We start from the raw sequence: 22699 nt of genomic DNA on the forward strand, positions 1-22699 counted from the left end.
TTTTGGTTTCATTTTTCACGGACTTCCCCATACAAGTCCTCTTCCTTCTCATGCCAGAAGAATCTCTCCTTCACTCATGTAATCAACACTTCCCCTTTGCAGAAAATTATTCAGTCGCCACTTAAAACTACAGCAAACCCCTCACTGGGAAACTATTTCCAACTTCTATAACATTCAGGCATTCTCATTCGAAAGCTAGCTCTTCCCCTCTGTCTGCGTCTACTTGTTTTATTAATTCAGAGTATTCATCCAGTGAGCAGAGATAACATCTAATTATAGTTTCCACCAAAACATTAACATGTTATTAATGCTTAGCAAGGAAGAAAAATAATAATACCCTGACATTCCAACCCCCCCCCTTTTCTTTCATCTCAGGACTTCATATGCAAAAGAGATTTTAAAAGTATAGCGTGGAAGGGTTTGGCCCATTAGACATATAGACATATATTGGGTTTTTCTGTCTTCTTATACAAAGGTCCAGCTTTTTACATGGGGCAAGCAGCTATTAAGCATTAACCTATCTGTTATGTTTTTCTCTCCTGCTTCAGAGGACTAGTACACTAGTCTCCTGGCACAGTCATGTCGAAAGCAGTTCTTTCCACAACAACACACCGAGACCACAATCAACGGACTGTCATTCAGAAATGCTCAATTATACTGTATCCTCCCAAATGCCTAAGAAATTCACAACAATTCAAACATCACTTTTCCTTATGCCTCGACCCCACCCTACCTATACGTGTTACCGCTCCCTCCCTTCCCTACACAAATCCTCCAATCCAGCCAGCCAAGCCTCCTCAGTGCTTCTTAGAGACACCAAGACTTATTCCAGCAACTCTTACACTTAACCCATCTATTGAGGCCTAGATAATTCATGACATTCTCCACAAATCGTTCTTGACCATAATATCTCTTGGTAATGATTCATTTTTTTTTTTCATTTAGAACATGCAAATGTCTACAAAATTAACAGCACAATGTAGCACATACATCAGAAAGCCAAATGGGCAAAAGAACTATACCATTATGTTTATATCAAAAGAAATCAGGAGCTCCTTAGGTGCAGGCAGCAGAATCCTACAGAGTCTGTTCACAGTATCACACACATGTTTATACCACACTGGACTATTTGTGGTTTTTCTTCCAACAAAGTTCATAAGCTTCTTAGGGGCAGAAGTTATTTCTCATACAGCTTCTGAACCCCTGCAATAATTAGCACTAATAGTTATGGACATGCAGAAAGTACATAGTGGTTTGTCATAGATTTGCTCCATAGGGAAACTAAGAATATTATCAGGTTGAACTGAAGAGTAAAATCATATTATTTGCTTGAACTGAAGCAAAAAATCAGTGATAGAGCACTGGGAACACGTGTGACAACATTTTCAATGACTTGAGTCAGACTTCGGACTCATGGAGGCCCACTCCATAAGCAATTTCAGCAGAAAGGATGTGATGGAGGGAGAGAAGAGATTAATAAAATCAGAGCGTCAGTTCTCAAATGGCCTTTAAAATCATCTGATGGAAGCCATCCTTTTAAAATGAAGAAGTACTGGGGAAGTCTCCTAACTGAAGCTGGAAGACCAGCCTCATTGCAGAAGGTGGCCTCAGTCCTGACTATGCCTTTTGAACACGCAAGGTAGCTTTGCATCAAGAACACACATGCCATTTCTCACCATGAGAAGTGCCTCATCTCTGCCTGGAGGCAGGGAGTCAAACATCCTTTGGAGTTCCCACCCACGGTTAATGGGATTGCATTTAATGTTGTTTTAATGATGTGTAACATTGTTAATTGCAGATCTATTGCAATGCTTTCTTTTCTCTATCTCATCTATGCTACATGCAACAAATACTAACACATCCTCTAAACAATTAAATTACGCCACAGCCAGAGTACGGTGTAGTAACAAGAAAAAGAGTTCAAATAACTACACCTTTAATTGAGTAGTTAAGGTCTTTTTCTTTTATAAAATATATGTGTTGTTTTTAATTTTCTGACATTACTTTTTTAGCTCAGGTAATAACAAAGCAGAGCCGGGCATTGTCACCAGGATATTTTTATAAACAAACACACTAAGTTTCTATGAGATGCAAGCACTGCAGTTCCAGGAATAATGGAAAATCACATGAATAAAATTCTGTTTCTGTCCTTAAAAATCTAGTAAAATGATTAAAAATGAACACAAAAAAAGCAGGTAAAGAGAACATGAAGTATTATTAGGAGGCTATGAAATTTCAAAGCAGACAAATTTTCTGATTTTCCTTAATTGAGGAAATGAAATTAATAAAACCATACGTGTTTCTAAAGCAATATCCAAAAATAATAGAAAGTTCTTGATTTCAAAAGATGGCTATCTTCCATATTAGGTAATTCTTTAGAATTCACATTTACTGTACTTCTAACATTCAATAGCCTACTGACAAAAGAATAGGCTTTTTCATAGATGATGATTTTTTAGTTTTCTCTAAAGAGCAAGTTTTATTTGCCTTCAACAAAATATTGCTATAACAGAATTAATAATAAAAAAACAATAGTTTTGCATGTGTGCCACTCTTTACAGCTTCCAAAGCATTTTCACAAATACTATTTCTATAGGTGTCATTGGGTTACCACAAAACCCTGTGGGGTATGCAGTCAGTTTATTGTGATTCTGGGTATGTATATGTGCATGTTGTTATTATTATTGTCATTGTGCACAGAGGACTCCAAGACTCAGAGGAATTTGGTGAGTGACAGTGACAACTGGCATTTGTCAGACTCATCAGACAAAAAGAAAATTGCTGGCTAAGCTCTCCAATCTAAAAGTACTTACAAGTTATTACACTTGAAAACTAAATGGTGCTGGGAAAATTGGAAAGTCACATGCAAAAGAATGAACCTAAACTTCAGTTTGTCCCCACATACAAAATTTAATTCAAGATGGATAAAAGACAAAATATAAATCTGAAACAAAAGCTACACAGAAGAAAACAAAGGTACTAAACTTATGAGTCTTGGTTGTAGAAAACATTTTATGAAAGTGACCCCCCAAAAAAGAAAAAAAAAGGACCCCAAAAGCAAGGAAAGTAAAGGCAAAAATAAATGAATGGGGTTATGTAAGACTAAAAAGCTTCTGCACAGCAGAAGAAACCGACAACAAAACAAAAAGTCAGCCAACCAAATGGGAGACGATATTTGCAAACAACAGCTTTGACAAGGGGTTAATATCCAAAAAATACAAAGAACTCATACAACTTAACACCAAAACAAACAATCCAATTAAAAAATGGGTAGAGAACCTGAATAGACACTTTTCCCAAGAAGACATACAAATGGTCAACAGATAAATAAAAAGATGCTCAACTTCACTAGCTGTTAGTAAAATGAAAATCAAAACTACAATGAGATACCACCTCACACCTGTTACATTGGCTATTATCAACAAGACAGGTAATAACAAGTGTTGAAGGAGTTGGGGAGAAAAAGGAACCTTCATTCACTGCTGGTGGGAATGTAATCTGGTACAGCCACTAGGAAAACAATGTTGTGGCTCCTCAAAATATTAAAAATAGAACTACCATATGACCCAGAAATCCTTGTTCTCGGTATCTACCCAAAAAATGTTAAAACATTTATTTGCAAAAATATATACACTCCTATGTTTATTGCAGTATTATTCATGTTGACAAAGACATGGAAACAACCAAAATGTCCTTTGATAGAGGATTGGATAAAAAAGATGTGATACATATATACAATGGAATACTACTCAACCATAAGAAAAGATAAAATACTACCATTTCCAACAACATGGATGGACCTTGAAAATATTGTGCTAAGCAGAAAAAAAAGTCAATCAAAAAGAGCAAAAAACCATATCATTTCACTCATATGTGGAATATAAAACTGAAACTCATAGACACAGACAACAGAATGGGGTTCTCCATAGGAAGGGGATTGGAGGAGATAGTAAAGGGTAAAAGGGGACAAATATGTACTGATGAAAGCTGACTTGACTCTGGGTGTTGAGCACACAATGCAATATAGAGATAATATATCATAGAAATGTACACTTGAAACTTATATAACCTTATTAATGTCATCCCAATAAATTTAATATTTTTAAGTGAGAGAAGGGGAGATAGACTCCCACATGTGCCCCAATCTGAATCCATCCAGCAACCTCCATCTGGGCCAATGTTCTGCCCAGCTAGTGCCAATGTTCACAACCAAACTATTTTTAGCACCTGAGGTGGAGGCTCCATGAAGCCATCCTCAGCTCCTGGGGCCAACACACTCAAATCAATCAAGCCATGGCTGCAAGAGGGAAGAGAAAAAAAGGGGAAAGGGGAGGAGAAGCAGATGATCGTTTCTCCTGTGTGCCCTGACTGGGGATCAAACTCAAGACTTCCACACACTGGGTCAATGCTCTACGTGAGCCAGCTGGCCAGGACTAAATTTAATTCTTTTTTATTATTTATTCATTTTAGAGAGGAGAGGGAGAGACAGAGAGAGAGAGAGAGAGAGAGAGAGAGAGAGAGAGGAGAGACAGAGAGAGAGAAGGGGGGAGGAGCTGGAAGCATCAACTCCCATATTTGCCTTGACCAGGCAAGCCCAGGGTTTCGAACCGGTGACCCCAGCATTTCCAGGTCGATGCTTTATCCACTGCACCACCACAGGTCAGGCCAAATTTAATTTTTAAAATAAGAAAAACTCATATTTCCACTGGTATATGTTCTCTTGAAAAGCAAACTTCCCTGGGCAGCAGTAGGCATGTGGGGGCCCAGTCTCCTCTTTTCTTCATGCACAGTACCTCATTCCCTCTTCAGACGCTGGCCAGTCTCCTCTCATCCTCTCTTTCCAACCAAGGGTCAAAAGACAGTCATTTACTCTTCCACCTTTAAGAGCCAAAGCCATTGAATTATGCCCTTTAAGAGTTTGGGCTTTAAAACTTTGTTATAGCCCTGGCCGGTTGGTAGAGTGTCGGCCTGGCATATGGAAGTCCTGGGTTCAATTCCCAGTCAGGGCACACAGGAGAAGCAGCCATCTGCTTCTGCACCCTTCCCCCTCTCTTTTCTTTCTGTCTCTCTCTTCCCCTCCTGCAGCCAAGGCTCCATTTGAGCAAAGCTGGCCCAGGCGCTGAGAATGGCTCCATGACCTCTGCCTCAAGTGCTAGAATGGCTCCTGCCACAATGGAGCAAGCCCCAGATGGGCAGAGTATCACCCCCTGGTGGGTATGCAGGGTGGAACCCAGTCAGGTGCATGCAGGAGTCTGTCTGACTGCCTCCCCTCTTCTATCTTTGGAAAAATACTAAAAAAATCCCAAAAAACTTCGTTATAACTCTGCGGGGAAGTCTTGAAACTAATAAGCATGTTTAGGGCAGCAGCCACCACGTGTAAGAGATTTTGTCCTGAGTCACTGATGCAGCCATATTTCCCAACAGTGAGGAACAAAAAACCTCTGAACTAACCTTCAGGGTCATTAAAGAAAAGAGAAGCTGGCACTAATGCATCCTGCCCTACGTCCCTGAGAAGAACTTCAGGGACGAGCAATGACAGATTTAACAAGCAGAGAAATCCCACTGAGTCCTCAGGGGCCAAGGATCAAAGAGAAAAACAGAACCTGGGAAGCAGTCAGGCCTGAGAATGATGTCCCCAGTCCTCACTCCCAACCCCACACGTCCACATGTCTTCTGGCCTGAGCTCAGACTAGAAAGGCCAAGTCCTGTGGTTCTTAAAATCAGCCCCAACTTAAAGGGGGAACCATCAAGTCCTACAACCATGACCTCTGCTACTCTTTCTTCCATTTGGCAACACCAAGTGGGCAGAACAGTCCTTACCTCGTAATGGGCCACGCGCTGAGATTCAGATATCAGTTGGGCACTGCACACCTTGCAGTAACTGTCGGTAAATAAATCCTGATCGATATCGGAGGACTTCATCAGGCTAAAGGAGAATCAACAGAAAAGAAAAATGAGTCCACTGCTTTGATGTTTATGCAAGACTAACTGTTTGAAAAGCCAAAAGCACAGTAACAGGTCCCATGATGGTTAACAGTGGGGAAGCTCTCTCTAAACTTTCGATGCCATCGTGTCAATTAACCATAGTAAGTGTTCAGTTTATAAATGTCCAACAGGGTTGCTGGTATTATAAAAAAAAAAAAAAGAAAGAAAATTCAGCTTTAGTTTTTTCTGTGTGATAAATCAGACATGTATAATGCACTCACTGTCGAGGAATTATAGAAGAGGATATTTTCACATATGGTTTTATGTTAAAATATTGTAAGCAATTCCTATACTCAAAATTAGGAGATGGGTTAAATGAATTTTGATGCACCCACACACCAGAACACTAGGTGACTCCCAAATCTAAATTCAAATCAAGTCCTTTTGAAAAAGAATATGTAATAAAATTAAAAGTTTATATTATCAACAAAAAAGGTTTATAAATCAACAGGTACAGTATTATACTAAATTTGTTTTAAAATATGTATAAAATATATACATGTATAGAATACAGACACACAGAGAATATATAAAATATTATAGAATACAGACATGAATAGAATATAGAAAATATTCTAGGAAGTTTTAACAAAATTTTAATAGCAGTTGTTTTGGGGATATTATACATAATTGCCTATGCCATTTTCTTTATTTTTAAATTTTCTACAATGAACATGTAATGCAAGTTAGTTTTGTCAAGAGCCTTATAATCAGTATGAAATCTAAATTTTATTTTAACAGCTATACTTTGAAAACTAAAAAATAATGTCACACCAAACTGTAACTTTCCTTACAAACTTATACCTTATAAAATATGGAGTCCTCACCATTCTTGCTGACTCTCTTCTACATTTGGGGTTGTTAAAGTTTATAAAGGCCTCCTTCAGCACTCCATACCACAGTTGAGACCACAAAGGTAAACATAACACATTCTCAAATTCCAAACCCCAAACCAAAATGCAGCCAAGGGTCTCAAGCTTGTGAAAGCGATCCAGTAGAAAGGCATTTTACAGCAGCTGAAGTGTAACGTTACCACCTTCGAAGCACTCACCAACGTATCAGAATGCTTTCCTCCATTCTATAAACTGCTTCATTTTACCTCCTGCCCACCAGGCAGAAAGTAAGGACATGCCAGACAGCATGTGGTAAGGAGAAGCCAGAAAATTTCAGACAACAGGTGGGCACCTTGGATTTCATCTTATTCCAAAACCTTCATTTTATGGTTTTGAAATCAAATTTAGAGTCTTGACTCTGGAACTCCCATCTCCTTAGCAACTTGCTCTCTGGAATCAGTCCCAGGACACGGGGTGCTTGCAGTGCCGTGATGAGGGTGTGTCACTGGGAAGAAGTATTGCTGGTATGACATACCGTCTATCTTCTCTACTTTGAATCTCTTCTCTACAGGGTGATCTTCATCTTGGCTTTGCTTCTAAGCCCTCATCAGGTGCCTCTTTTCTGGTCTTAGTGCCTAACTCTTCAATTCTGAAACCAAATATGGATTCTAGACTCTTTGGTGTTGATTTCTAAAGCAAGCTTTTGCTTGATAGCATAACCTGGGTAAGATTTTTGGTTGAATGCTTTGATGAAGATTTTTTTTTATATAATTTTATTTTTTTAATGGGGCGACATCAATAAATCAGGTTACATATATTCAAAGATAACAACTCCAGGTTATCTTGTCTTTCAATTATGTTGCATACCCATCACCCAAAGTCAGATTGTCCTCTGTCACCTTCTATCTAGTTTTCTTTGTGCCCCTCCCCCTCCCCCTTTCCCTCTCCCTTTCCCCTCTCCCCCCATAACCACCATACTCTTATCAATGTCTCTTAGTTTCACTTTTATGTCCCACCTACGTATGGAATAATGCAGTTCCTGTTTTTTCTGATTTACTTATTTCACTTCGTATAATGTTATCAAGATCCCACCATTTTGCTGTAAATGATCCGATGTCATCATTTCTTATGGCTGAGTAGTATTCCATAGTGTATATGTGCCACATCTTCTTTATCCAGTCATCTATTGATGGGCTTTTCGGTTGTTTCCATGTCCTGGCCACTGTGAACAATGCTGCAATGAACATGGGGCTGCATGTGTCTTTACGTATCAATGTTTCTGAGTTTTTGGGATATATACCCAGTAGAGGGATTGCTGGGTCATAAGGTAATTCTATTTTCAGTTTTTTGAGGAACCACCATACTTTCTTCCATAATGGTTGTACTACTTTACATTCCCACCAACAATGTATGAGGGTTCCTTTTTCTCCACAGCCTCTCCAACATTTGCTATTACCTGTCTTGTTAATAATAGCTAATCTAACAGGTGTGAGGTGGTATCTCATTGCAGTTTTGATTTGCATTTCTCTAATTGATGAAGATTTTTAATCAGTCTTCTGTGAATTTGGTGCAACTTTGTCCACGATTTATTGCTATAGTCTTGTTTGGAGAGTTGTTTTGAGCCCTGTTGGAAGAGAGTTCTGAAGTTTCAGCCTTCAACCAGGAGTGACCAATTCTTGACTAAAGTAACAGAATGAAAGATTGTGGTCCATTTTGAGGGATTTTTGGAACCATCTAAATAGCTGGGCCACATAAGTAAAGTATCTGCCTGAAATAAAAGGATGGCTGCCTTAACAACGCCAAACTCATTTCTACCTTGGCCGTGGCTGCCATGGCCCATGAGGGCATTGCATTAAACAACTTAAAAAGATTCATAGTTTCTGCTCCTAAGAAACAACAGTACTCTTGGTTTTCAATGCCTCCAATACCAATAGTAATGCCAAACAGTAAAGACCACCGACATGAACAGCTTAAGAGGATGTGTATTTCTGGAAGCATCATTCTTGGCAGACAGCTCAGAGTCCTACACCTGAAGTGCCTGGAGACTCATCATTATCTCACAGGACAACTTGTTCCAGAGAGTCTGGAAACTCTAGTTGTTAGGAATTTTTTAGATCGAATCAAAATCTGGCCCATTGTAGATTTCACTTGTTGAGTCTGTCCTGGAGTACAACAAACACAGAACAATTTTACTCTCCTTTTCCATGAGATATCCTTAAGTGTTTAAATATGGCTGTCTTGTATCTATTCCTACTCCCTGTCCTGCCTTCCCATTGTGCTCTGTATCTATCTCTTTATGAACCATGTTCAAAGGCAGTGCCAAAAACATAATGAAACACTACAGATATGGTCTAAAAGGGGCAGAGAATCCCAAATTCTTATGACCATCCAAATTTCCACTGTCTTTTCTAATGGTCTCTATTCACATCCTAGCATGCAAATAAAGAAGACGCATTTTGGTGATGGGAAAATGTAGTACAACATTTTGAAATACCAAATGGTTGAGAAGAAGACTTATTAGGTGTAGTTTTGAAGCTAGTCTCCTATAAGTAGTTGTGTTTAAATATTACCATGTTCCCTGCTATTTCTAATAAAGAAGTGCACGAAAATAGATTCATGGGTGACCTGGTTAATAGGAATCTCCAAACTCGCTGCATGCTCCTTCCTCATTATACAACCAACTACAGAAATCAAACACTGTGAAAGGGTATTCAAGGGACGTGTCGGCCCAAGTGGGCCCGTAGGAGTCTGAGTCTCAGTAAAGCAGCTGTGCAACAGAAATAGCTTTGAAGGCAGAATATAAAATGTGTGTACTAAAAAAAATAGCCAAAGGAAGAAAAGAATATCATGGCTTTTTTTTTCATTCGTGTGTGTGTGTGTGTGTTTGCATATAAGACTATTGATTTGAACAAGCCCATATACAGTAAAATAACAATAAAGATACCTCTGAAACCTATGAGGACCAAATGGAATACACGAATAAGTTCAATTCCAGTGGGAAGCAATTAGTGGACAAGTGTCAGCCTCATTTGTGCATGGCTTTTCCCTAAGAAAAGAGAACTCTCTCTGTGTAGGTCACTTTAAACAGCTAGAGGGACTGATTTATGATTTAAAGAGTACCTACTGACTGTGCTACACTCTGAGGCCTTGGGACATTTTGAGAAGAGAGACAAGAGTGGGAGAAGGCAGAAGTCAGATTTTCTGGCCATGAAAGCTTCCTCGGTGTTCCCCACATTGGCACTTTCCAAAGTAAGCAGTAAAGATTTGAATAACCTATCACTCATCAATATTCATAGAGGATAGTGCTCCCTGTATTTTAGTAAAGAGCCCAGAGTGGAGCTGGAGGTAGCATTAGAACAGGAGTCTGATCAAATTTCCATTTGCTGCCCCAGACAGTGTAAAACTAAGGTATAGCTAGGTGTAATCAATTAAGAAAATATGAAGGAGCTATTGTTTAATAATGGCTTTTGAGCTTCTACAATGTGTGAGGCACAAGGGTAACAAAAACACAACTCCTGTCTTCCAAATCATCGTGAGCTGTTGAGTGAGAAGAGAGATGCACACGAGAACACATAAGGCACAGACAGCAAGTGTAATCTGGCCCTGAAAGAGTGCTTCGGGATTTGAGAAGACAAGTGGGGTTATAAGAGACTCTTCAAAGAGTTCTAGGAGAGTTGCACATTTAAGGATGCATAGAATTAGAGTGGAGGGATATGGGTTCCAACTCCAAGGCTAATTCTTTTTCATGTCACAGAGAAAAATCTTACCACCAGTAGGCATAGAAGACAAATACCAGGGCCGTTGGTGGGGCCGATTTAAGGTTATGCAACATACAGACAGGTGGTAGCAAATGTAAGAGAGAGAAGAGGACACAAAGCTCAAAACCCAATGGAAGAAGGAGAGACTGGGAGGAAAGAGCCAGGCCCCAGAGCTTTTCTTAAGGTGCAAGAAATGGCCTTTCCAGGATCTTCAGATGCAGGTAGGAAGCCTTTCATTCTGCATCTCAAGCGCAGACTTCGGGAACAGTCTGAAAACCCAGAGAAACCCAACGCGTTGCAGCAAAGAGTCATAGTCTTCATTCCATTTCATTTCTGATAATATTAAAACAGCTTCTTCAGAAGCAAAGATCCCAAAACCCATGCAGAGCTCCTCGGAAGAAAAAGACACTAGTTCAAATCCTCATTGGTCGCTCGCCAGCTAGGTTTTTGAACAAGTTCCATATCCCTCCTCCCCCTGAGCTCCTGTTTCCTCAATTGTGAAACAGGGAAACATTCTCACAGGGCTTTTGTGAGGATTAGAGACAATGTAGATTAAAAAAATAAAGAAGACATCTAACAAAGACTGTGGCATATGGTAGACACTCAAAAACAGATATTAGCACCATTATTATGAATATTATTAATTTTGCATTATTATTATTATTATTATCCTTACTTTCAGGAGGGATGCTGTAAATATTTAAGCAGAGAAATAAATACATCCACATTCACACTAAGGGGGACGATAACACAGTTGGTATGCTGAAATCACAGCTTTTATTGCCATCATAGGCCTTCTTTTTTGTATCAACAATAGCCACACACACACACACACACAAATAGCTCATCTCCACTGAATTTCCCTGCCAACCGACGCTCAGGCCTTCTGCCTGTGAAGACCCCATGTTTCCTGAGTGTTTGAAATCTATTTCTGTTGCCAGTGGGTGCTGATGCTGGCAGACAGGGCAGTTTGATGAGAACTCGGTCCCCCCTTCTCTCTTGCCCACTCTCTTCTTGCTGTGACCTGCTCCCTGGGGATGGAAAGGGGAGCACATGCCATCCAAAATTAGAATGCATCCCAGCTGCCTGGACCTGCAGCCACTCAGTATGGTTACCCTGAGATGACCAGAGCAGTCAGGCTCCCTAGAGTGTCATCTCCACTGTCCCCATGTCTTGTGGAGAGAAGCTCTTGGCTTGGTGATCCCCACAGGTGGGTGGCCTGTCATTATAGTAAAATTGGGCATTTCCACTATAAAACTCATCTGTAAGAACTAATGACCTCCTTTCTACCCACTCCTTCCTGTCACTAAAATCCTTTAAAACTAGGATTTTAGACCCATGGCAGGTTTCAACTGAAGAGCTGCTCTTGCCTTTACGGGCAGATATCTGAATCTCCAAACTGACACTCCATATGACTTTGTGAACTCACCAATATCAGATTTGCGGCTCCTCTAGATTCTCCCAACAGCGCTTGACCCTCGAGAAAACTCCAGACCCAGAAGGATTAGAGATTTTATTTTACTACTACAGTCGTATTAAGTGCTGTTCCTGAGCCAGGCTTAGTGCTAAGGGCCTTACCACCTGATTTAATTCCCTGACAGAGACAGGCAGACTCATCAGCCTTTTCTAGATGAGATACTAAGGTTTAGGAGTTGCATAACTACTCAAGGATCACACAGCTTCTAAGTGGCCGTCAAGTGTCCAAGAATGACTGTGTCCCTCAGCTCAACCCTCACCCTGGGCTGCCTCCCTGTGGCAGAACTCAGCACATGAGCCCTTTGATCTCTTCCCCTACTGCCTGTCTAGTGAGCATCATTAAAAAAAATATATTGAAAATGAAAGCGGAGGGCAGACATCCTACACAGAATTAACATGCTGTAGGCTGGAGAACTCCTACTATAACAAAAGGAAAAAACTCTGAGAGAAAAACTTGGGACTTCAGCACACATCTCCACAATGACCCCCTCACTCACATCCATACTCAGGTCCAGAGCTGCAGAGGATGGACTGGAAGCATTTCACTTCTCCCTCCACGTGGAGGTAGGTAATGCAAGTCTGGTTGCCATGGCAGCAGACCAAGCAACCTTAGGAAAAAAGAACAACCGTGAGAAGTACTCCAGAAATGAAAGTGTATTGGTCTTCCATGAATCATGCCAGAAAGAAAGGGCGTGGGGAGCAGCTCAGAGAACCCTAGATGAGTAAAGTGCCTGAGATCTAGCTCTCACGGCCCGAGGACTGCAGCACACACTTTCCTTTAATTCACCATACAGCCCGTAGCTGGCCAAACCGGGGAACCTGGAGCCTCTCATGAGTGGCTGAATCAGGGTGAAGGTTAAAGGCATGACCAGCTGGAAGAACCTTTCCGATTCCCTGTTTTTTCTCGGGACGAGCCCTTTCTTCTGGTCTGCTGCTGCTTTCCCCATTCCCGACGTGGTTCAGAAAAGGAATTTGGCAGCCCAGACCCCTCCCCGTATATCATCCACAAGCAGGTGCAAGCTCTGCTTGCCAGCCTGAGCTTTGTTTAGAGACATAGGGAGACTGAGAGAGAGGGAGAGAACTCTGCACACCACTCCCTCTCTTGCTTGGCATTGCCAGGAGCTGCGTAGCTGACTCACACCACTTGAATAATTGCCTTCTAATGGCACCATTTTCTCCACATGTAAAACCAGGCTCTGTGATTCCTGACTCAGAGGCATCTGCCATCGCGGGGCGCACATGTCTCACCCACGGCCCCAGGCCGTGGCACCATATCTGTCAGTCTCGTTCACATAGGGCACAGGCTAGCCTGATGGCATCCGGGAAGGAGGGCAGCAAGCATGCCCCCAGCGTGGGCCAACCTCTGTGGGCACACACGCGCGCCTCTGCCACCTCTGAGGAGGCATGTGTGCCTGGCTCTTGGCCACTTCTCGTTTCTCTGGCCCTGTCCTCTGTCAGAATGTACACATCTGAATTTTACACTCCGGGGGCGTGGATGCAGCCCAGCACTTCAGAGCACTCCGCCCCTCGGGTTGTTTATGGCTTCTGCTCAAATCTAGGATATCACACAGCCTCACACAGCCTCACCGGGCTCTCCCCATGCTATTCATTAAACAGATTGTTACTGATCGTTTACTATGTGCACTGTGTTGAGCTCTCAGAGAAGGCTCCCGTGCTGGGATCCAGTATGCACCACTCTACTTACACATGGACAGGGTTCCTGTCTCCTGCTACAGACACATAAACTTTTCACACCAGCTAACCGACACGTCATTCTAGAGTCTCTACTTGCCCCATGGCCCAGTGGTCCTCACTAGGATTTTAATGTTGAACCTTGACCTCCACCTAACAGTAGAGATGGGAGTGGAGGCAGTCAGAGCTAGCAGGTATTCCAGTAGATGCAAGCCGTTCTGTCTGGGTTTCTAAGGCCCTTTCAGAAGCTGCTTTGGGGAGCGCCCTGGCAATAAAGCAGCGAGCTGAAGCGCACCGGCTGACTGACAGGTCTGGGCAGAGTGATGGAGCGTTCCTGTCAGGGAAAACACTGTGTTCATTTGTAGGGTATTAATGGCTAAACTCCAGCCCCTCTGCCAGTCACAGCGGGCCAGAAGATCTTCTCTCTCCTTCTCCGCTTTCAGAGGGAGGACATGGGTGGTGGGTGGAGAGCTTGCAAGTCGGAGCAAACACAGAGCCCCTATCACAGGAGGAAAGCCAGAGGCAGAAAAACAAAAAAGATCACTAGTCCACGAAGAGAAGGGGAGAGCGGAGGAGGAAATATGGGGGAGTAAAACATACCTTTTATGTTTTCAGTCGTTCATTCCATCACACTAAAGGACTGTGCACCCAGGTGGAAAAGCTACTCATATTTTAAAGCACAGGCTCCCGCCCTTGCCCACCCCTCAGCGGAGCCAACTGGATTCCCCACCTTCCAGCATGCCAGCTCCCTGCGCCTGCTCAAGGCGACTGCATTTTCTCAACAAGCTAAAAGATAAGCCCTTTCTTTTTAACGGTGGATACAAGCCTGCGAACACACCGTTTATAAATAAGTATTCCATTACTGTAACTTGTTTACATGATTTATCTTCACAAGCCTGCCCCCACTAAAGCAGACAGATTGAGGGCAGATGTACACGCGCTGTCACAGCCAGGGCTCAGCGGCGCAGCTCCGCACCTGCACCCCGCCGCAGAGCAGGGCGCAGACCAGGCGGCCGAGCTGCTGCGGGAGACGCTGGCTCTGGCTTCAGTCTGCACTCCCGGGCTGCGGCAGCTGTCCGTCAGCCAGCAGACACGCTCGGCCGCTCTCTACTACGGCACACTGCCTGGGTTCCTTCCGCTTCTCCGCGGGATCCTGCGGGGGCCACATCTGTCCACTGCTTTCCCAACACTCTGCAGAACTGTCAGGTCCATGTATAAGCAGCTGGAGTGGCCAAGACGGGCAAGCCCAGGGATTAAAATGTTGCCAAGTTAGGGGCTGTCCATCCACAAACTGCCGAGAGCCTGGGTGCCCGGCTGCTCACTCCATGAAATCGCTCAGTCAGAACTTCTCCGATCCGAGCGCTGGTTTGGGATCTGGTGCCACCTCTTGCTTTGGGACTTGGCAAGAAGCAGTGAAAACAACGCTAGCTTAGGGAATTCAGCTACCAGGGGAAGCCAGACATGTAAAGGTGTGTGTGTTTTGTTCGGTGATAACGACAGGATTAGAAAAATTTAATAGCCGACTAGCCCAAGTGTTAATGAAGTTGTGTGGACATCCAGGGTCGTTTATGCATTTTTGACAGGAGGATAAGTTGAAAGCATCATTTCCCCAAGTTAAACAACCCAGCAACTGCACTCCTAGTTGACAGGCAAGAAACACCCTTCCTTGCTCCTGTACAACACCGGGCGTGGAAAAGATGATGACAGTGTCGTTGTTCAAAGAGCCAAACCTGCAGTCAGCCCAAATGCACAGCTACAGGGGAGCAAATGAAGAAAGCGGGGTACGGTCACAACAGAAGTGAAGCATGGTGACGCAGCAGACTACGGGTGAATCACAGCCATCTATATTTACAGGAAAAGAGCACACACACAAGATCCTTGGTATGAAGTCAAAAACCGCTAAGACAAGAAGAGATACACCTTGGGGGTGCACGTAGATAAGTTACAACTTAAAATGTTTGGCACAAAAACAAGGACAGGATTCAGGATGATGCTTTCTTCAGGAGGGCAGGATGAGAGAAAACCACATGACTAGATAGATGCAAGTCGTTGCCTGATCTTAACTTTGCTTTAGAAGGTGTTATGGGGTGCTCATTCTGTTATTACAGATGGTAAAGAGAGGAAGAGAGAGAGAGAGAGAGAGAGAGAGAGAGAGATGGTAGATACCACGCATGCATCTGTGATGAGAGACAATTTTCTAGAAATGAATCTTCCATACTCTCTGTAACAGAGACAGTTTTTTGTTTTGTTTATGTTCCTTTTCCCCAGGCACAAAAGAAATTAGGCTAATTTCTCACCTTCTCTTGTAGTGAGTACGTCGTGTAACAGTCTGGTTAATGGAATGTGGGCAAAAGTCACGCGCACACTTCTAAGCCTGGCCCCTGAAAACCCGCTGCCTGGTCATCTATCTTCTTTCCCTGACGCGGGTTGGCAGCTGATACCCTGGTCAGCACTGGAAGCCATGTGTTAAAGAAGGCAGGGTCTCTGAAAGTCTCAGTTCCTGAATAACTACATGGAGTAGAGCCCCATATCTCTAATCCCTGGTGCCGACTGGACTTTATGTGTTTGAGAAATGAACTTCTAATACACTGAGCCACTGATTCTAGGGTTTCTGTAGCATTACCTTAAATAACTCAACTTGACCACTGGTAGCTTGACGTGGCTGGAAAACCAGTCCACAGATGTGTACTCTTTACCTGCTTATACCTCTTACATACTTTATGAGGAAGCTGGAAAAAGCCAGAGACCTTCAAAGGTCTTATACTCATGAGACTGCATTTTAACATCGCCTCTTTGCTCAGTGCTCTGGGTAATAGCATTGAACAGTCCAGAACTCACTGAGAATGCTTATTCAGCACAGTCCCTATCTATTCCTCATTTGAACACTAGGTAGACTTTTATGACTCTAAAATCAAGCAACTTATAGAAAAGCATAGCATAATCTTAGGACATGGCCTGGGTACAGGTGCACTCAGAGTCCTTTTCAAACACCGGAGGCACCTTCTAGGAAGGCTACTCTATTTCTCTCTAGTTTTGAGCATATTCATCCTACTCACCTGCTGGCATGTTGGTGCTGGTGTCTTGTGAAATCTGCTTTGCCATTTGTGAGGGGGTACACTGAGCAGATGGTCATGACCACTGGGATGCCAGGTAATGAGCAAATGCCTCACATCAGAGTTTCAGGGTCTTGTCATCTCGCCAGAAATGACAGCCTGGCTGTCTGGCAATAACCCTGATGTTGGGGAAAAACACCCATCTCACCATTCCAGTCCTTAAGGAAGGTACACTTTGGAATTCTTGCTCCGAATCAATTCTTGTCATCTTTCCGCTGAGGTGAGCAGGGCTTGGACAGGTTCCAAGAACTATATCAATATAGAGTCATCCCCCGGCTGAGCAGTTTCTGGCTTTGAAAGAGTGGGCATATCTATCGAGTACAGGCTGGATGACGTCCTTCTAAGGCCACGCCTCACTATCCCATGAGTTCTGCTGTAGCCCCACCCCTGCCGCAAGCCTGGCAGTGAACTGTCAGCGGGTCCGCCTCACCTGTCTACCTACTAAAACCAGATTGCCCTGAAATCAATGCCACCACCCCTGCCTCCCTTCTACCCACCTTCCTCCGCTTGCTTGGAGGGAGGTGGGGCTGCTCCGTGGAAGAACGGATCAGGGACATTGAAGGGCTGGCAAGGACACGGGCGTATGAACACTTCGGCAGGCAGTAGGAGAGGGGGTGGGAAGTTGAGGCAGAGGAAAAGTAAAGGAACAGAGACTCAGGCAAGCTGAAACTGAGTGGACTAGAGAGAAAATGAGATGCCACTCCAAGGGAGATGGGAATAAGGAAACTACACCACTAGAAAGACCTTAGGGATCATCTAACTGAATCTTTCACATTCACAGAAAAGACAGAATAAACATCCAGCATGATTGTAGGATATTTGCATACTTGCCCTGTTAGTACAAGGCAAAGTGGGGATACCTACCCTTATGATAACACTCCTTCCCTAGGCCTCACTGTGGTCCAGAAGGCTTCCTGTTTTCCTTTTAGGGATGATTTAGGGGCAGGGAGGGACTAAAGGCAACCATTTAAACTTTGAGAAAACCAGACACTTGTGGTTTTGACTGGTGGGGGCCAGTGATGCCCAGATGCCCGACAAAGACCATCTTCCCAGGACAGGTCCCTGGAGAAGGTGAGAGGGGTGGAGAGTGGGAGGAGGGCTGGGCATTGGGTGGAGGTGAGCCTCATCCCTTCTGCCACCTTCTTGGATTTTACAAGTGATAATAAAGCCCAGAGGCCTGTGCCAGTGAAGACATTAGGGTCAGAGTGGGAAATAAATTTAAGTACGGATTCCATCTAAAGTTGAGTGCTAGCAATGCACTTCCTGTCACAAGCAACAATTCCTATGTCTCACCACCACAAAATGATAGGCCATCACCCCAGGTTGATGGGCTGTGACTTGTTTAGTGACTGAGTATTCTGGACCCACATTAAAGTGAACACTTGGAACCCCATGTGGTGAAAAGGAAATGCTCACCAGATGCCCTTTCAAGGAAGGACTTCTTGCCTCAGCCGCTGGGCATGGAGTTGGCATTTGAGCTTCAGCTGTCTGCCCCTTCAGGAATGCCCTTTGCTGAGAGAGCCACCTTCCCTACTCTGGGACCACAGGCAGTGGCTCATGAATGGAAAGGTAATAAAGCCCAGTCACTGCAGCCCATGATGGGAAACTCCAGCCATTCATTTCAGTCCCCTCGTGGGGCTGGTTGAGGCTGTTGCAGTGGCACCAGAGCCCAACCTCCCAATGCTTCCTCTGCACCTCCCTGCCACGGGTGTCCGTCCCAGGAGCCATCGTGAGCACTAAACTCTGCAGAGTCTGTCTCCTGGCACGTCCTCTCTGTGGCGTCTCTCCTTGCCCGCCTCCTCATGAAGCAGACCTCACACGGCAGCCCCAATGGTGGACCTCACCTCGTCAGCAATCCTGAGACCAGATCAATTCCCAGAGCTCCAGAACTCCTCCAAGAATCCATCCACTTAATCTCAAAGTGACATTTGTGCAATACTAGGGAAAGAACTATGTCTGGTAATTCTGTATCCTGAAATCAGCTCTGTGCTATTTAATAATATGCAAGAAAGAGAAATATGTGAGTGCTAAATCCCATTTCCCAGTCTTCTGATCTGTGGTCCCCAATGTGGTTACAGATACTATCATACCAGCTGACTTGAACTGATGATTCTAAGCTTCTTAATGTCAAATAAGTCATATTTCAGTAGCACTTCCTACCCACTGCTAAAAATATTGTTTCTTCCTACACAGCTATTCCTAATGAGATATTTGAAGCCACCTGGCACCCGGGGGAGTTCCTTGGCTAATCTGCTATAGAGCCCCATGAAATGGAAACTGTATACAACAGAGCCCAATGGCTGCTGGTGTCAGGGGGCAAGAACAGTGACATCACAGGTTATTTTGTCTGATGGGAAGAGATGTTCCTTGGAGATGTCCTTAGACCCACAGTCAGTGGGACCCTGGAGTAAAACATTGTAACTTATAACACATTTTTGCAGAGAACACTCCAATAAAGGAGTTGGCCCCCATCACCGGCTGGCTCTCCTACAGGACCTTAGCTGCTCTGAGAATTTCTGAAGAGAACCAGTTTGAACCCTGAACAGCTGCTAACGCCCACTGAAGTATAAATACATCTGGGGACCAGACAAGGCCGCCTGTCCAGCTGCATTGCCAACTAATTCCAGCCGTTCTAAAGGCATGTCACACTGGACCTGACAATGTGCCCTGCTTCCTCTTCCCTTCCTGTCCTTTTAAGTACTGGACTTTTCTCCTCCTCATCACCCTGCTAATCCATGTGTTAGGCATCGTCTCCCTGGAAGAGTCCCCTCCTTCTCTCACCCAAGCTGGGTGAGAGGCCCCTTTCTAGGTTCTCCTAGCTCCCTATGCACACCTGTATCCTTTCTAAGTTCTCCTAGCTCCCTATGCACACCTGTATCCTTTCTAGGTCCTCCTAGCTCCCTATGCACACCTGTATCCTTTCTAGGTCCTCCTAGCTCCCTATGCACACCTGTATCCTTTCTAAGTTCTCCTAGCTCCCTATGCACACCTGTATCCTTTCTAGGTCCTCCTAGCTCCCTATGCACACCTGTATCCTTTCTAGGTCCTCCTAGCTCCCTATGCACACCTGTATCCTTTCTAAGTTCTCCTAGCTCCCTATGCACACCTGTATCCTTTCTAAGTTCTCCTAGCTCCCTATGCACACCTGTATCCTTTCTAGGTCCTCCTAGCTCCCTATGCACACCTGTATCCTTTCTAGGTCCTCCTAGCTCCCTATGCACACCTGTATCCTTTCTAGGTCCTCCTAGCTCCCTATGCACACCTGTATCCTTTCTAGGTCCTCCTAGCTCCCTATGCACACCTGTATCCTTTCTAGGTCCTCCTAGCTCCCTATGCACACCTGTATCCTTTCTAAGTTCTCCTAGCTCCCTATGCACACCTGTATCCTTTCTAGGTCCTCCTAGCTCCCTATGCACACCTGTATCCTTTCTAGGTTCTCCTAGCTCCCTATGCACACCTGTATCCTTTCTAGGTCCTCCTAGCTCCCCATGCACACCTGTATCCTTTCTAGGTTCTCCTAGCTCCCCATGCACACCTGTATCCTTTCTAGGTTCTCCTAGCTCCCTATGCACACCTGTATCCTTTCTAGGTTCTCCTAGCTCCCCATGCACACCTGTATCCTTTCTAGGTCCTCCTAGCTCCCTATGCACACCTGTATCCTTTCTAGGTTCTCCTAGCTCCCTATGCACACCTGTATCCTTTCTAGGTTCTCCTAGATCCCTATGCACACCTGTATCCTTTCTAGGTTCTCCTAGCTCCCTACGCACACCTGTATATAAGGGATAAAACGCACTCTTGCAATGGCATGCTTCTCCGCGGCCTTTGGAATTGGACCTTGCTCTCCTCTGTACTCAGCACTCAGCACCACTGTAAGCACTCAGCTCGTGTTCCAGTAGCGACAGTACAATGCACTGGTGTGGTCAACCATATCTAAATAAAACTGTTTCTATTCTTTGAGTCTTATTCTTAAAATTATTAAAAAGAGCCCGGAGGATGGTCCCAAAGAAAACCATTCCAAGAGCACCTCCAGGACATCTCTGGGCTGTCGTGGGCAGGGTCTTCTGCAGGGAGAACTGGGCAGCACGCAGTGACTTATGCAGACGTTCTGGTGCCTTAGAGTCCATGGAGGAGTTCCACTCTACAATCAGAATGAGGCCTTTGTCATTAGGAAGAGGCCTGGAAGGCGAGGTCAGTATAAGGTCTCCCCTCTGCCACCACTAGCCCCTCCTTCACACTGGGCCTTAGCTGGCTCAGGAGGTGACACTAAGAGAAAGAAATAAAAGTGCTTTCAAGTGGCAGCAGCTTCCCAGACAGACCGACTGAGTTCACCAGTTTTTTCTCTTCCCACCAAGTGTGCCTCTACTCTGAGCTATTCTATCCCAAGGCCTTCTACTGAAAGGTCTGTGTAAGGTCCACACAGCTGGTGTAAATAAAGCAGGTACTCAAATCTGCATCTCAGGGACTCATCTACTATTCAGATCACATCTGTACGACGTCTGGGAAAAGGCTACTAGATACTCATCTTTATAGTCAACATTTACTGACGGTTACGGGTTTACTCGTGATTCTGAGAAGTGCTCTATTAAAGTCCTAACTCCAAAACTTGGTCAATGTGACCCTTATTTGGAAATAGAGTCTTTGCAGATATAATGAAGTTAATATGAGGTCATTCAGAAATTAGGGTGAGTCCTATTCCAATAACTAGTGTCCTTAAAAGAAGGAAACTTGGACACAAGCAAATGGGGGGAGGACCATGTGAAAACAGAAGCAGAGGTTGGAATGATGCAGCAACAAGCCAAGGAACACTGGGAACCACCAGAAGCCGGAAGAGACAGGGAAGGTTCCTCCTCCAGAGCCTTAAGGGACAACATGTTCCTGCTGACCTTGAGTTCTCAGAAACTAATAAACTGGCCAAGCATTCTACGCCACACCCAGTAATTTCACCTAGTGACTTTATACAAACCTCCCAACAAGCCTGGAAGGTGGTTATTGAGGTACAGAAAGCCCACGAGACACGCCCAAGGAGAGGTCACTGTAAACTCCACACGACCAGCATGAATAGAGCAGGTACTCAGATCCGTATCTCAGGAACTCCAAATTCAGCCCTCTTTCCAGAGTTTTCAAATCAAATTTTTGTTTCAGCATTTGTTTTAAGGGTCTTCTAAGCCTTATTAAACATTCCAATTATCTTCCTTTCTTCCCACTTGCCAAAAAAGAGAAACGATTTGTGCCTCTGACTGAATTCCAGATCCCATGGTCAGGAAGGCAAAGCCAGAGGCAGCCACCGCCTGCCCAGTTGTCACGGATCCTGTCTGGGCTGCTGCACTTGATTTAGGGGTCATGAGAAAGCAGTAATTTACAAGCTGTCTTCACCTGCCAGTGTCATAAAGGGAGTCCGTAAGCAATTAGGCACTTCTAATCACTTAATCCACTTTAAATCTCTGCAAGAGGAAGGTAATAATTATAGAGCTCCGATCTAGCTGGTCCTTGGCTGGTTTTCAGTCAACCAGAGTCCTGCAGAATATTATCAAATACATTTTTTTAAAGACTCCTCCAAAGCTCCTGCAGCCCTGAAATTCAAGCCTCGTGCAGAAAGAAGAGGCCAGGGAATGACTTGGGTTTTCTTTTCCTTCTACCCCTTTCCTCTGCAGGAAGCCAGACTGTCTAAAAGACCCCCGCCAGCAGGACCTTGATTGTAACTGAAAACTAGACCTTTCATTTTATCACATCCATGTGGGTGACCTCTCCAGCCACTGTTCAGCTCCACACACAGCCCCCTGACAAAAGTCCCAAATGTGTAATTCATCAGGCTCTGCTGGATCGGAACCAAGTGCGATCCCGT

General features: G+C 44.2%; 1 protein-coding gene across 2 annotated transcripts in view; it reads right to left on the bottom strand.

The window, feature by feature from the left end:
- ZMAT4 (zinc finger matrin-type 4) overlaps nucleotides 1-22699 on the bottom strand; it is a 369306-nt gene that overhangs the window by 291203 nt on the left and 55404 nt on the right. For both annotated transcript variants that reach the window (XM_066380392.1, XM_066380391.1), the window contains one exon: nucleotides 5821-5926. In XM_066380392.1, coding sequence (XP_066236489.1) covers nucleotides 5821-5922 — 102 coding nt within the window. In that variant the 5' untranslated portion in view covers nucleotides 5923-5926. The remainder of the gene's footprint in view (nucleotides 1-5820; nucleotides 5927-22699) is intronic.

This window comes from Saccopteryx leptura, chromosome 4 (genome assembly GCF_036850995.1).
Source record: "Saccopteryx leptura isolate mSacLep1 chromosome 4, mSacLep1_pri_phased_curated, whole genome shotgun sequence".
NCBI classification, from domain to species: Eukaryota; Metazoa; Chordata; class Mammalia; order Chiroptera; family Emballonuridae; genus Saccopteryx; species Saccopteryx leptura.